This window comes from Clinocottus analis, unplaced genomic scaffold (genome assembly GCF_023055335.1).
Source record: "Clinocottus analis isolate CAN_PGR_092001 unplaced genomic scaffold, fCliAna1.0.p SCAF_10, whole genome shotgun sequence".
In the NCBI taxonomy this organism is placed as follows: Eukaryota; Metazoa; Chordata; class Actinopteri; order Perciformes; family Cottidae; genus Clinocottus; species Clinocottus analis.
In genome coordinates this window covers 4668298-4683780 of record NW_027175821.1, presented here as the reverse complement: position 1 = coordinate 4683780, position 15483 = coordinate 4668298, and the positions used below count along the sequence as shown (strand labels likewise).

Genomic DNA, 15483 nt, shown 5'->3' with positions numbered 1-15483 from the left:
TTGCTTTAACTTAATGAAATAGTGCAAACACAGCCACTCTCTGTTTTTTTTTGAGCGAAGAGCTGCTAAATAAACTGTTATCCTGGCGACAGCTCTGTGCCGGAGGGCTGTTTCACCCCGCCCCATATCCTCTGCATATGGCAAGACGGGCCTCCGTGGCTCACATGTAAGCCATCCTTCAATGATTAATGTCCCGTCCCTAAGCCCCCTCTTTTTTTTATTTTTTATTTCTCTCTCTAGACCACATGAATCAGAACCAGGGATCTGGAAACTCTGGAAACTCCGGTAACTCGGACGGCATCCTCGGCTCCAAAGTGGCCTTGTTCTCCACCATCGGCGGCGGCTGCGTCATCTTCCTCCTGCTCATCCTCCTCCTCGTCATCCTGCTCATCAAGATGCGCAAGCGCGCCCGGAAAAACACCCACTCGCAGCCCCGCCCCTCGGCGCTGTCCCTCAGCACGCTGTCCAATCCCAAGATGCCCGGGGGCACGGCCGGCACCGAGCCCAGTGACATCATCATTCCGCTGCGGACAGAGAACAACTACTGCCCTCACTATGAGAAGGTGAGCGGGGACTACGGCCACCCCGTCTACATCGTCCAGGAGATGCCCCCGCAGAGCCCCGCCAACATCTACTACAAAGTCTGACGCGCTCCGCTACGCACGGCCGGGCCGGCGGCTCGGGCCGGGGGAGAGGAAGGGGGAAGAGAAGGAGAGGAGCGCTTGATTGATGTCGTTGGGAAGAACCCTTTCCTTTGCATTTTGGGGACTTGATGCGTCTTCAAGCCCAGTATTATTTCTACCACCTGCTGCACAAATCTGGAGAGACAAGAACTGACCAGTAACCAGCGGGGGGGTTGTGAGCTGACTGATGAGAGGTTTATTCTGTTTGTTTTGGGTTGTCTGACAATCCCCCCCCACCTCACCCCCCCCCCCCCCTGCCCCCCCCCCCCCCCTCCCTTCACCTCCACACCTGCTACATCTCCCCACTGTGCGCCGACAGGGAGGGAGGGAGGGGGAGCGAACCAACAGATGGAACTCCAGCTTCCTGGTTTTGCTGTCCCCTTTAACGGGCAGGATATAACTTATCTCAGCTCCCTGAAGTACAGTCTGTGCTACACCCAATTAAACACACCATCGCAGCACACGAGCCAGGAACAGGCAGACACAGGCCCGGACGCCGCTCAGCCTGCAGTTTGTGTGCAAGCGTTAAATGTATGTGCGCGTGTGTGTGTGTGTGTGCGTGTTAGTCAGGGCTCCGCGCTGGGCCGGGAAACTCTCCAGGTAGCTCAGGTACCAGACACAGCGTGTGAAAAATAACGTGTTCCTCTCCCTTCGCACCTCTGATGTTTGCCTTACTTACTATTTTTGATGGAGGATTTTCCTCAAAAAAAAACCCTGATTCAGTTCACAAAGCAGTTGTATTTTGTTAGACTTTTCCTACAAGTGCACAATGTATAGAGTTGAATAGATCATCATTATTACTCCCGCCTTCTTCTCGCCACCCACGTCATCCATCACATTCATTTCTTTTTTTCTTCTTTTTTCTTTTTTCCCTGAGAAAATACCTTGACCCAGACTGTTGATGTTCAGATGTGTGTGTGTGTGTGTGTGTGTGTGTGTGTGTGTGTGTGTGTGTGTGTGTGTGTGTGTGTGTGTGTGTGTGTGTGTGTGTGTGTGTGTGTCTTGGAAAACTCCCTTCTCCACTGGTCTGATATGAGCTTTACCTTTACTCTGGTATTTATGACCTACTTATTTGTATTTGAGGGAGTGTCCTCTCTCTTCGTGAGTGAGGGTGTGTGTGTGTGTGTGTGTATGTGTGTGTGTCTGGGCATGTCCGGACCAGTCCGGTATCTGGGCAGACTTGCTGGCTTCTGGGTAGAAAGCTAACTTACTGTAAGGGTGTGAGGCTCCAGAATAAGACGGGTTGACTGATGCACCGACAGGCAGACGAGATCTTACAAAACTCTCTCATTGCTCCATTTGGCACCGACTGAAGGTTTTGTTGTCTCTGATGATCCTTCGGGGGGGGGGGGGATGTTTTTATTTTAAGACAGCAGGCAGGTTGATATATGTTTGTTCTCGCTTCTGGTGCTCCGGTGTCAGCGTCACACAGTTTGCCGCCCGGGCGAGGCGGGCGTGGGGCTGCGTCGGTCGCCGCCGATTGGCTGTCCTACATAGGTAGAGCGCCCTATATATAAGTTGGACGGCGGGCCGCGGCTGAAAACATTGGGATACAGTATCGCCGGGTGCCAATTGGCCGCCATCTGTGGATGAGTCAGTGGAGTGCACAGTCAGTGGTGTCGCCAGCGTGTGACTAATCTATGTGCCATCTCCGTGCCCACACTCGCCAGCCGGGGAGGAGAGAGAGAGAGAGAGGGAGAGTGGATGAGGGAGAAAATGTTCCTGTGACTTGGCTTTAACCCGAGAGGAGGAGGATGGCAGTGCGGATCGGGGTTGGGTGAGGCGAGGTGAGGTGAGGTGGTGAGTGTGTGTGTGGGGGGGGGGGTAGTTTAGCATTCATTTTCCCCATCCTCTGGCCAGTTGTGCTGTGAATAAAAATGCTGTGCAGAATATTCCTCAGTCAAGGTGTTCAGCCGGCGAGGACACTGCAGCTCAGCTATCACACAGCCCAGGGCAGCAGGCACCGAGACCGGATTTACTGCAGCCGCACGCGTGCACGCGCGCACACGTGCACACGCCGACGCCCTGCGCGCACATACAGGTGCTTCTAAGTGTGCGTGCTTATTTGTGCTTATATTTGCAGGGTTTTTCTTCTTCTTCTTTCTTCTTCCTGCACGTGTATGAATGCCTCTGCGGTCTGTCAGCTGACGGGGGGGGGGGGGGGCTGCAACGAGGTGCTCCCAAAACAGTGCGGCTGCCAAAAAGTACAGAGCGCCGCAGTCCCAGTTATGGTGATGTGTGAGAGGAGAAGGGGGGGGGAGCAGATAAGGACAGCTTTCTTCCTCAGCACACAGACACTCGCGCTGACGCAGACACACCGAGACGGACGGACGGACGGACGGACGGACGGACGAGGGGTCCAGGGTTTTATCTCCAGTCGAAAACATTTAGGTCGTGAATGTTTATCCACCATCATCCGCCGCCGCCGCCGCCGCCGCATACCATTGCCATCCATGGACTCTAACACACACACACACACACACACACACACACAGCTGAGTTAAAAGACAGCCTTGGTTTGGAGACGAGTGGGGGGGTGGCTCCAGTGGCGTTTGTGTGTCGTTAACCTCCAGAGTTAACAACCTAAACAGCTGCTCGTTCCTTTGTGGCCCCGTGTTTTAACTCGGCATGCGGCCCTCGGCGCTCCTCTGTGAAACACATTTAAAATCAAATGTTTTTGTTTCGGATCGGTGCGCATCAATTCACCTACGCCAGCCAAGGGAGTCATTACCAAATTACCACACACAAACCCACACACACACACACACACCCATATCTCATTTTTATTCATTCTAGTGACCACTTAAAAGATGTTTTTTCAACTTTTTTGGGAGAGAAAAGTAAAAAAAAATGAAATTAAAAGGAGATAACAGAGTAATGTAAATATATGGATAGAGCCCAATTTAAGATGTAATTTCACCCGAACACTGCTCATAAGAAGAATTTAAGATTAGATTTTTGTAATGGAGGATGTTTGTAAATAGCTGTCTTTTTAAAGTGTGTTTTGTATGAATCCTTGCATTATGATTTTGTTTTTTGGTCTCTGTTCGCAACATGTTTTTATTTTCCTTTTTAGAATTAAACTGAATATTGCAACGGGCACAATGAGCTGTCTTTTCGCAGCAGCGTCCAGTATTGTCAAAAAAGTCTTTGTTACCACACGTGTTAAAACAACGACGACAACAACAACAACAACAACAAGTGGGGTTCAGAGTTTTTTTAACATCGCCATTCACCAGGATTCTAGTTGCTCAGAAAAGTGTTCAGGACTGAAGCTTTGCCACCGAGCGGCTTTGAGACGGATCGCTGATTGAAACTACAAACGATGAGGCCCCGCTCCCTGTTGGAGGCCGCACTTAACTCTGCGTATGAAGACTGTGTAGTTCCACCGCCGTTTGAGTTACCCACACCTTCCACTCCATTATTAGATGTAACGAAAACACTTTTTGGTCCAGGAAGATTAATCTTTTCTCAGTTTTAATAAGACCATCGGGCTAGACGGAGGAGGGAGACGGAGGAGAGGGAGAAAGGGAGGCCACGAATGAGCGTGACCGCTCTGCGCTCGCCATAAATCATCCGCTTTACACTCATTATCTCCCAGGCGGTCTTTGTTTTAAAGACGCTCGCTCCCTCCTTCCCCTGATTTAGCACAAAGATGTCGCTCGCTCATGGTATGGGCCTCACCGTAGGTTGATTTCTGCTCTTGTTCAAAGCCACAGTATTATTTTATTTTTTTCAATGTGCATGTGTAAGCAAAAACCTGTTGAATTTGTTTCCCTTTGTTTGATTCATAACTGTCAAGTTGTGTTATTTTCTCTCTTTTTTTTTTTTTTTTTTGCCATTCACTTCTTTCGCCGCTTCTCAGCGTAACCTATTGGCACCAGCTACAATGGAAATAACGTTCCACCAGTTTGGAAACTACCGCATATTGATAAATAAAATTTTTCCCATGGAACTTGTTCTGGAGAGATGTTCGTTCTTTCTTTCTTTCTTTCTTTCTTCCTCTTGTGGTTATCGTTCGACGTTCCCGCTGACCACCTCGGTTCACGGTGGGAGCACAAACCAGCCGCCCACGCTCACTGCCCCTCCCTCCCAGTCCCCACCAGTCCACCCCTCCACCTTCCTCCCCCTCCTCCTCCTCCTCACCTCAGGGGTCAGTGCTGCACAGATGGGTTTGTTCTGATACATTAGTCAGATTGAAATCACAAGCAGGCTTCATAAATTCATATTCGGGGAAAGGATGGACACGCCTTTTTGCAGAGTAACACGCGTATCAAGCCGCTCTGCCCCGGTGTCCTCCAAAAAAACATTACGTCTCTTCATACATGATTAAATCTGATTGGCTGCACTCTGCATTTCCATTGCCTTTTTGTCTGAAAATCACCGTCCGCATTTAGCCGACTGAGGGGGCCGAACGCCCGGGTCCCCGTGTGTGTGTGTGTGTGTGTGTGTGTGTGTGTGTGTGTGTGTGTGGAAGCAGAGTCGGCATGAAACGCTATTAAAGTGATTGGGCATTTTCTCTGACAAACGCATCAGTGTTTGTGGGCATGTCTTTTCGTGTGGCTGATGATGTGAGCGGAGACGGAGTGGGCGAGTGAAGAGACTAAGAGGGAGAGAGAGAGAGAGAGAGAGTCAGGGCAATGAGAGACATAATGTGCCTGTGGCTTCGCTGGCTCCCACCCCCATCCTCGCCGCTGCGCTCCGCGCCCCGGGGCAGGTACGTTCATCTGGTTTCCTGGCTCCGTCCCGAGACGCCCCCATAGATCCACGTTACTGTGGGTTTATTAAAACCTTCCCCCCACTGAGCCTCTGTGTGTGACTGCATGTTTTTTTTTTTTTTTACTGTGTATGTCTCCCTCAGAGTGTGTGTGTGTGTGTGTGTGTGTGCTGCCAAAGGGCTCTTCTGTTGTTCTTCAACTGAGTCAACATCACAAAAACAAGGCAATATTACTGTAGCAGCACGCTCTGCAGCATTCTTACTCTTCATTTTTTGGGACGATGCATCCTCTCGCTCCTTATTAAAGTCAATATTGGACTAAGTTGTCCAGTGGATACAGCGTGTTGCTGCATCCTCCTTCAGCAGCTTTAAACTGTTATCAATAGTAGTCTCTTTAACTGTCAGTATTGCAGCTTTTGCACTCTGAGACTCCTCCATTTGCATATTTAAACACTAGTAGTGCATAAAACACCCTCATGTGAGAATGCGTAACCCTCCTCCCCTTCCTCCTCCCACCACACACACACATTGTTTTCTGGATTGTGCAACATGGTGGCTCTCGTGTCTTTAGATGAAACCAGTCACCTGGGAAAGCAACAGCTGCGAGCGGTTCGAGGTGGCTCGGGAACAATTTAACTTACACTATCCATGACCGCGAATACTAATTGAGAAAACCTCAGAGGAAGACTTTTTTTTTTTCTCTTCAGATTTTTCCCTGCCTCAGTTTGGTTTATAATGTGGAAAAGAAGCAAATCACTGGAGATTATCACAGCGTCACCTTCGAGGCGCTGAAACCTGCTGGCGGAGCGAACGCTCATTTTTCTGTGTGAAATGAACTTTCTTCTTGGGGCTGACAAAAAAAAAAAAAAAAAATGCATATTATGAATTCATAGTGTGTGGCCGCCGGAGTAATCGCCATCAAACTGGTGTAAACTAAACGAGCACGGGGCCCTTTTTTTTTTTTTTTGAAAGGTCGGAGCGCAGATTCGCGTTCCTCTGAGATGAGCGATTCCTTTTAGATTGCGCTTGTGTTTTCGTTTTGCCTCCTCGCGGAGTCCACTCGTCCTTTTTCGGTTTGCTCCACCACACCGCCGGCCGCCGAGGCCTTTCCACTCCCGCAGAAACGGACGGAGAATGAAGTCGTCGGCGGGACATGTGAAGTGATAGCGAACCAGATGAGGGGAACGAATTCAATAACACTGGTGGGTATGGCTTCCTTTAACCGATGGAAGGTCGGCGCCACATCTTAGTTTTCCCCCCCTCGCGTCATTTCACACTCTCGGCTCCGACACGAAATCTGCTGCATGTGCAGACGCTACCCTTGATCTGTCGAAGCCAGCGAGTTCAAACCGCCGCCAACTTCTCAGCTGTGACATCGCATCCGGAGGAGGAAGGAAGGAAGGAGGTCCGTCAAATATAGCTCTTAAACGATTCGGTGTGCCATCCCTCCTGATGCTTTTTTTCTCCGTATGGATCGTGCGGTGGGGCCCGTAACTCACACCAGAATCAATATGACATGCTATGGGACATGTTCTCTCTCATGTAATGTACGTATACATATTTAATGAGTTAATGCATCACTCGGCAGTCATAAATAATGCAGGCGCACTAATGCCTTTTCTTCAAATGCTGCTTATCAAATATCAAGCCGATTTTTATTCTTTCTTTTGGCCGGTCTGTACGGACGCAACCTGAGACGGCACAAAGAAGTGGAGACATGGAGGGGGAAAAACACATGAAAGGAGAGTTCATTAGTCAAAGACTTACATGTGGATCGCTCATGAAAGGGTTAATTAATGGGATTCAACTTCCAATCAATTGAAAGGGAACTATATCCATACGGCGTTCCTCTTTTATCCCTTTAGAGAGGCAGGAAATGGGAATTCCAACGAAACATCTTGGTTCTCTTGGGTTATGGTATATGCTTCATTTTTATGTTCGTTCACACACTCACACACACACACACACACACACACACTCGCGCACGCCCGGCCGTCAGCCACATATTGATGGCATTGTTATGGCCAGAACATGCCTGATCAGACCCGGGCAGTGGCAGGGATCCAGGTCTGACCGAGACTCATCAATCATACAGAGAGCGAGGGAACCTAAGAGACTCACACATGGAAAACGCACACACGCACACACACACACACACACACACACACACACACACACGCACGCGTGGGAGAAATAGCTGTTGCGGCTGGCTGCTGGGTCACAGGTGTGGAGACCACGGAGGAAAGTGGGAATTATTTCCTTTTCTTTCTTTCCCTCCTCCCCTTTAAAGAGAAACATCTCTCTCTCTCTCTCTCTCTCTCTCTCTCTCTCTCTCTCTCTCTCTTCCTCCCTCCCTCTCACGTCTTTGAAAACATCCCATTTCCATCCACATTTCCTTCACCCAATTTAAAACCCACACTTCATTCGCCCTCTCAGCATCGCCACCCCTCTCCTCCTCCGTCTCCTACTCTCAATTAGGCCATGCCTCGAATCTCAGGCATTATCTCTCCTGGCCATTTATATAACATGACTCCAAAACGCATTTGCACAATTTTCCAATTACACTATTATGCCTTGAAGCTTTTGGTTCCTTCTGTCTCTCTCATTTCCCCACGTTCACTCAAACTGCTCTTGATGTTTAACACTACAAAAGAATCACCCCGACAAACACAGACACGTTGGTACTTTGGAGTAATGGCCTCTCTCTTTTCTTTCAGCATTGTTGATGTTGACGCAACTTTATTTTCTGCCTGTTTTTAAGCCATGTGTATATTGAGGACGCGTGTCCTGGCCTCGGCTGACAGATTGGTGGTGGGAGGACGAATAAGTGAGGAGGAGTGAATTAAAGTTTTAAAGGCAAAATACAAAATACAGTACAACAAAATAAGCTGTCTCAGTCCCCGGCACACCTTTTAGGAGCTATACGTGGTATAATACAGCTGAATATCCGACAATATTTAACAAAACAACCTGTGAACGGCGTCTGGGAACCTGAGAATATTAAAACTTGAAACTCTTCCATGAAAACTTTATTTAATTAAAACATAGTGAGATGAAACCTGAGGTTGTTGAATAGAAATCTGTGAATATAAAGTGAGAGTCTGTGAATATCGAACATAATCCCGAGGATATAGAATGAAAAATGAAATAAATGAAGTTTTTAAAAAAAAAAAAAAAGGAAAATTGAATTAATATTTAATAATATTGAATCAGAGTACGGGGATGTTGAATTAAAACCTGACAGTAATGAACAAAAACCTCCGAACTTGAAGTGAAAGGTTGAGACAATTAAATGAAATATATTCATGTGCACGATGTTGACACGATGCCGTTTCTATTCCATACTGTGAGACAGTTTTGAGCTAAACTTAGTGCCAATGACTGAGTAGATATTCAGTGATCCTAAAACCTTTTGTGATATGTCATGAACATTTCCGTACATTCAGGTATCTGCAGTAACAACCCACAAACTGTGAAACAACACAACCTCGTCTTTGTGGGATCAGAAGACGTGCGCTTCAACAAACCAACCAATCAGATTATCAGAATGGATTTCCTATATCTCATGCCGTCTCTTTACACCACGCCGCCCGCCATCCGAGTACCTCCACCCACGGCTTGACCAACATTGCTACGGTGCGCCATACTTTCCTCTAGAGCCAGTCGGAGCAGACTGTGCTCTTTCGCAAGGAGGCCTTAAAGCGACAGGCGCTAACGCGGAAAACACAGGTACATTCAGACAGATGGTGTGAGAGAAATAATGTGGGTTTTGTGAATAATTAAAGCGCTGAAACCTGTTCTGGATACGAGCAGTAACTCGAAAATGAGCACAATATGTGCTCTCTTTCAGCATTGATAAAACAGCTGACTAGTGTACATGTGAAAGCCACGCAGAACCACACTGAGCGGAGACATTTCACGCTAAAGTGCTTGATCATAATGTCCCCGAGGCGGCACGGTCACATGATGCATCTTCGCTCCGCGGCTCCGGTGCAAGCGTTCATCAGCGCCGTCTTAATCTGGACCTTAAAGCTTGTTTGGTATCCGTAAGCGAACTCCCGTCCGCTTATGATTAGAAAGAGCTGCACTTCCGGCTTCTCCAGGGTGGCCGCTTAGCGCTGACTGGTCCATTGTATCAGTTGGTGGAAACCCAAGCCAATGCAAGCGTTGCTGACCACCCATCTGTAAACTAACTGACCTAAATACTCTGCAACATCTGTGGGGGCAGAGACGATGGATGCTGACGGATAGAGAGCGAGCGTGTGTGCGAGTGTGTGTGCGTGCATGCCTGTGTGTCTGTGCGCGAGCCCGTTCGACAATGACAGTGTGAGAATAATAATATCTCTCATTCAGCGCGGCACTGAAGGATCTCTCAATGTCACTCGGCGTGAAAGGGAGCAACGCAGACCTTTTATATCGGAGCTTTTCAGCTTAACGGGCCAAATTCGCGGCAAATACCCAGCTGAGAAATTAAAAGTGAGAGGAGCAGTCGGGAGGCATCACGAGCGGGGCGCAGACATGCCTTTGTGTTGCGGCGCGATGCTGCCTGCTGCACAGCGGTTGACAGGATGCATTAGAGAATCCCCCAGTGAAGGGTGACTGACCTAAACATGTGACCTAAGTGCTGCCCTACTTTTGAGGGTGCCACATGAGATCAAGGAGATTTCACTCAGCTGTATTTGTGTTACTGGCTCCGGACCAGCAGGCTTTTCCTTTTTTTTTTTGTTTTTGCATTTTGGGGATGAACTAGTACACTATGTGTCTCCAAATTTAAATTACTTTTTTTTTTTTTGCAGCAGTAAGACCAGCTTTGGGGGAGTGAGGTAACCGGGGCAACTTCTTTTCCCACACGCAAGCTGACATCAGTGAGACATCAGGGGAACTCGGGGGGTAACTGAATATTCATGAAGGGCAGGGACCCATTTCAGCCCAATGAACACTCCCCTCCCTCTCTCTCTCGCTCTGACACACACGTGCACACACACACACTCACACACACACACATGCGCACAGGCACGCACACACATACTCACTCCAGTCACAAAATCATACACACACAAGAAGTGCAAGGACTTGTTCCATACCAGCAGGCACATACTCATCTCACGCCTCACTGCACTCATTCATATCAAAAGCGCATGCTCATTACATACAACAGCGTAACAAACACACACACACAACACACACACACACACACACATATTAGGCCTCGTGCAACTCATCTAACTTGACTTCTCTCATAAAGACGTAATAAACATTTAGGCAATATCTCTTAGCTGCGGCTGTTTATGAATTTACTAGCTCAGTAAGTGCATTTCTAGTTTCATTATAAAATAACTGCTTAAAAATTGGCTTCAGGCTACATCTGCCATATGCAAAAGTCAAAAAATAAATAAAAAAATCAACGAGAAGAGACAGCTCCGCTTTAAGCAGATGCTTCCTCGCTGCAACTAAACAGCTGGATTCATGTTTTCTCGTTCAGGCAGACATTGTTTGACATGGCGATTATTAAACAGGCCTATTTCAGTGCTGTTGCTCCTTTGTGTTATTCTGATATTGGTATGCAGAGGCGGTGGCGAGAGGAGGAGGAGGAGGAGGTGGAGGAGGAGGAGGAGGAGGAGTGGACGGTGCGATGAGAGGATAGACTTGGATGTGATGAGAGGCTGAGGGCAGTCAGTCAGTCTGGACGTTTGGCACGGAGACAGCAGATTCCATTTCCATGCCAATCCGCCTTGTCTCTTTCTGAATCAGACTTGACCTTCACAGGCCGATGACTCTGGAGGCCTGGGACCGGGAGACGCTTTCTGCCTAAAACCAGATACACACTTACTGAGATATGTTGCAGCAGGAAAGCATGCACAATGGGAAAAACATTCCCCTCTGTGCACTCGCAGCTATATTTGCACACACACAGCCTTAAGTATACACACACACACACACACAAGTTTAAACCATAGGAAGAAAAAAAAGCTCTCCCTTGATTTACTGTAAAAGAGTGATACAAAGGACTGAAATGAGACCAGATCGTCTTTAGAGAGCCAGCCCTCAGAGCAGATGGCTCTGTTTTTCATCTTGCCTCTCATGAGATCTAATTTTCTGTGCTCTGTTCAGCAATTTCGCTGTTTTTCACCATTTGAGTTTGTTTCCATAAAACACCGACAGAATCCAGTTCAACAAAACAAATAACAAACAAAACAAATGGCTCTCAAGAGGTGCTTGTTTTCCCTTCCTCTTGCAGGTTTTTAAGATCTCCCCCACCTCCCCATTTCCCCCCCACCTACCCCACCTACCCCCACACTCAACATCTACAACTACTTCCAGGTACCCGACACCCGGCCTGTCTTCACCCCACTTTTGTTTAAAGCCAGACCAGAACAGCCCTTCACAAGTCGCCTAATGAAAGTGACTCCGGGCCCTCTGGCTAATTGAGCACCTTTAATGAGTGTCAAAACTGCTGCGGTCATTAGACTGGAGGTTGTTACGGGTCACCGCTGGGGTGAGGCCAGAAAAGAGAGCGAAAAAAAGGGGGAGAAGGAGGAGAAAAGCATCTCGGCAGTAAAATAGCACAAATTATTTCCCCCTCGTCTTGAGATCCGCGTCGCCGCGCTGTGTTTGTGCCCGCGTGCGAAAACAGTGTGATGAACAGCGTGCGTGCATTTGTTAATGCGAAACAGCCTCGGGGCAGCACCTGTCCTGCTAACGATCCCTGACACAACGCGTTCGGCGGCGGCGGCCATATGGCTGCAGATTCCTTCATAGCCGCTATTCTACATCCAGATCTGCCTGCCGCCGCCGCTCCGCCGGCAGCTGGCCTCCTCCCGACAAACAAATCTAATAAACAAGCCGGAGAAAATAGAAAAACGCCACTCGCTTCTCGCATCACCCCGGTGGGCTGTCATTTTTTTTCTTCTCCCCATCCCTCCCTCATGATTTAGGAACCCGGGGCAGTAAATTACCACCATCATCGAGTCTGTCATCGCCCATAGGGGGCGTCGTGGGGTGGGTTGGGGGTGGATTTCTGCTTCCTCGTGTGTCAAATGATCATGATGCCTCTTTAAAGGCGTGCATTTGCTGTTGATGACCTCATTTCAGAAGCATATTGCAAACAAACACGTCGTCCTTGTCCTTTTATTTTGTGCACCGTGCAAACGGGCCCTCAAGGGCACGCGCAGACACACGCGCGTGTGCGTGCGGCGGCGGCGGCGTGCGCACACGCACGGCTTAAGCCCGCCTGTGTTATTGGATTGAAATGGAGCCCACCGCACATTTCCTCGGAGTATTGATTTAATCAACTGCGTATCATGTTGAGACCCGTATCATCTGATGCAACACACACCACCGGCAGCAAAAAGAAGCGATCCATCACCATCTAGCCGGACAGGCCCTTGTAGTCTAAACACGGAACCATTACGCATGGTTTAACATGGACACTTTGACCTCTGGGGGGAGGGGGGGGGTGGCAAGGTCAATGACATCATTAGACAGGAGTCAGTCCGTGTGCCGGAGCGAGACTAATTGCTATCAGACCTCAATCACAACTAATAAGTGCTTGGATTTGCTTCCACACTCGTATTATCCACTTCTAATATCCTGACGGAGTTGTTGTCGTTTCCACACCGGCGCAGGGGGGGAAGCTGCTTTTTTGCGCCTCGTTTTGGTGTGTTGCTACGGTAGCTCAGCAGATCCCTTTATCCTAAGGCTCTGTTAGTCCATTCAAAGGTAGCTAAGCTTACAAAATAGCTAGAGGGTGATTTCCCACACACAGATAAAGCCCAGACTTGAAAATCACTTTCAAAGCCTTCCTCTCTGAGATGCTTTGAAGCCCAGAAGAAGAGCTTGAGAAGAAGAAGAAGAAGAAGAAGAAGAAGAAAAAAAGAAGCCACGCATGGGAACCAGAATCCTCTGGAGTCCAACAGAAATATTGAGACTTTGTTATCGCTCCTTCATCCTGTACTCGGGGGCGGGGCGGGGGGGCCTGATGCTGTGGCTCCAGCGTCTGTGGTCCGCCTCGGCCTCGTCGGTCGCCCCCCCCTCCCCCCTCGACCCTCTCGGGGGCTCGCCCCGGAGGCGCCACACGCAGCCTCGCCCCGTCACGGCTTTGTCAGCGACCTCGCTGGACCGTGAACGCAGACAGACCACTCCGGAATGTCGGCGGGGCCGGTATCGACCCCGGCGCTTCGAATGGACGAAGGGCACAGATGAGCGCATGCAAACACACACACACACACACACACACACACACGAACACACACGCGGACGCAGGAGTAACCTGATCCAATGACACAGGAGCTGCCTCAGTGTGCGGCTAACTGCCTTATCTCCCTCTGGCCGCGCTCCTCTTTCCTCTCAACATTCTTTCAGGTATTTGGCCGAGACCTTTTCTCTTTGTCTGCCCTTTTCAAAGACCTGCTTTATGCTGGGAGCCCTGCAGCCGCCGTGCTGCAATCTCCTCACCGCCTCCCTCTCTCACTTTCTCTCTCTCTCTCTCTCTCTCTCTCTCTCTGCCCGCACATCTCCCAAACTTGCTTCCTCGCCTTTTTTCGTCTCTTCTATTTCACCCCCTCCCACCCCCTCCCTCACCCTGTCTCTCACATCCCCCTCCACCTCCCACCATCCCATCACTAAGAAGACACCGTGCCACCTGCGCCGCGTACCCGGAGGTGTGTGTGAGAGCAGAGGGAGGACGGCGTGCAGATCCTGGTCTTCGTGACAGTCGGACAGAAAAGTGGACTAAGGTGAGACTAAGGTGAGACTAATGGGACCTGTGATCTGTCCTTTGTGACGGAGCGGGAACCGACGTCCTTTGAAGAGACGGGCGGAGGGCCTCTGCACACACACAGGGGGGGAGGGGCGGGGCGGCAGTCAGCGAGCGTCCGTGAAGGCCCATCCGGCATCTCCAACAACCACTCGGCTAATCTTTCATGGGATAACTGAGTAATGATCAAACCTCAGAAAGCAATTGCACCCCGCTACCTCCGCAGATGCTCTTCCCCGAGGTGATCTATGGATTCTTTTTATTTTTTTCCCTCCCCCTCCCTCCTATATGAATACAATCAACACAATACCTGTGCAGCTTTTGGAGAGCTTTTGGACTAATCAGCTCTGACAAGTGGAACAAAACAATTTAATACAGGGCTGATTTCACATCTGAGCGGCTCGTCATTTACATAAGCTTTTCACAGTCTGCTCACTGAGCTGCGACAGGCATGTGGTGCGCCCGGAGAGACCGGAAAGGCTGCTCCGAGTGCTCTGCCCCCTCTCTACCTGACCTCGCCAAGGAGAGAGCTACACATGCGCCCGCACATGCAAAGACTCATTATTATACACATGTGTGCAGATCTTAGCCCGCAGTCACCCTGTTTCCATCACGCACGCACGCGCACGCACGCACGCTTTTAGTGTCCTGTGGTTAGCAGAAAGAGGAGGCAGTGGCGCGTCTCTGTGCTGACTTAATGTCTTTTAACAGTTTGGCTGCAGGTCCAGGGCTTGGTCAAAGCTGAGCTAAAGCCAAAACTGGGCCCGATCATCTGTGACAGCAATAGAAACCATAGGCAAAGTGTGTGTGTGTGTGTGTGTGCGTGTGTGTGTGTGTGCACACGTCCTCCCTATCTTTCCCTCCCCTCCCCTTCTCATTTTCTCCGTTTCCGTCTCCGTCACATGTGCATGTGTGTGCATGAAGTGTGCGCGAATGCTTAGTCGGTGAAAGCGAGCCGGGGAGAGAAACACCAGCGGACCGAATTACCGCGGACAAAGCCATCGACGGACGCATAAAAGTGACAATAGAATATTTACAGCGCACAGAGCTGATGCACTCGGCTGCCTAATGTGCAGCACATCAATATCCCGGAGAACCCTCGTAGCACACTGCAGTGCATCGCAGTGGAAATTAGCCTAGCGTGCATTCTGGCAGACACACACTGGCACACATGCACACACAAAAGGAACGACTAACTGGTGCTGACTTGGAGGCAAACGGGGAGGGAATGGGAGCAGAGCAGAGCAGAGCGGGGGAAATAACTGCTGCTCTGCTTGAATAAGTTCCTCTGCACTGAGGAGAATAGATTGCCGTGTCCCCCGTGCGGA

General features: G+C 49.5%; 1 protein-coding gene across 1 annotated transcript in view; it reads left to right on the top strand.

The window, feature by feature from the left end:
* Positions 1–912, top strand: part of efnb1 (ephrin-B1) — a 55341-nt gene extending 54429 nt beyond the window's left edge. The window contains exon 5 of the mRNA XM_068594565.1: positions 241–912. Coding sequence (XP_068450666.1) covers positions 241–647 — 407 coding nt within the window. The 3' untranslated portion in view covers positions 648–912. The remainder of the gene's footprint in view (positions 1–240) is intronic.
* Positions 913–15483: the final 14571 nt, after the last annotated feature.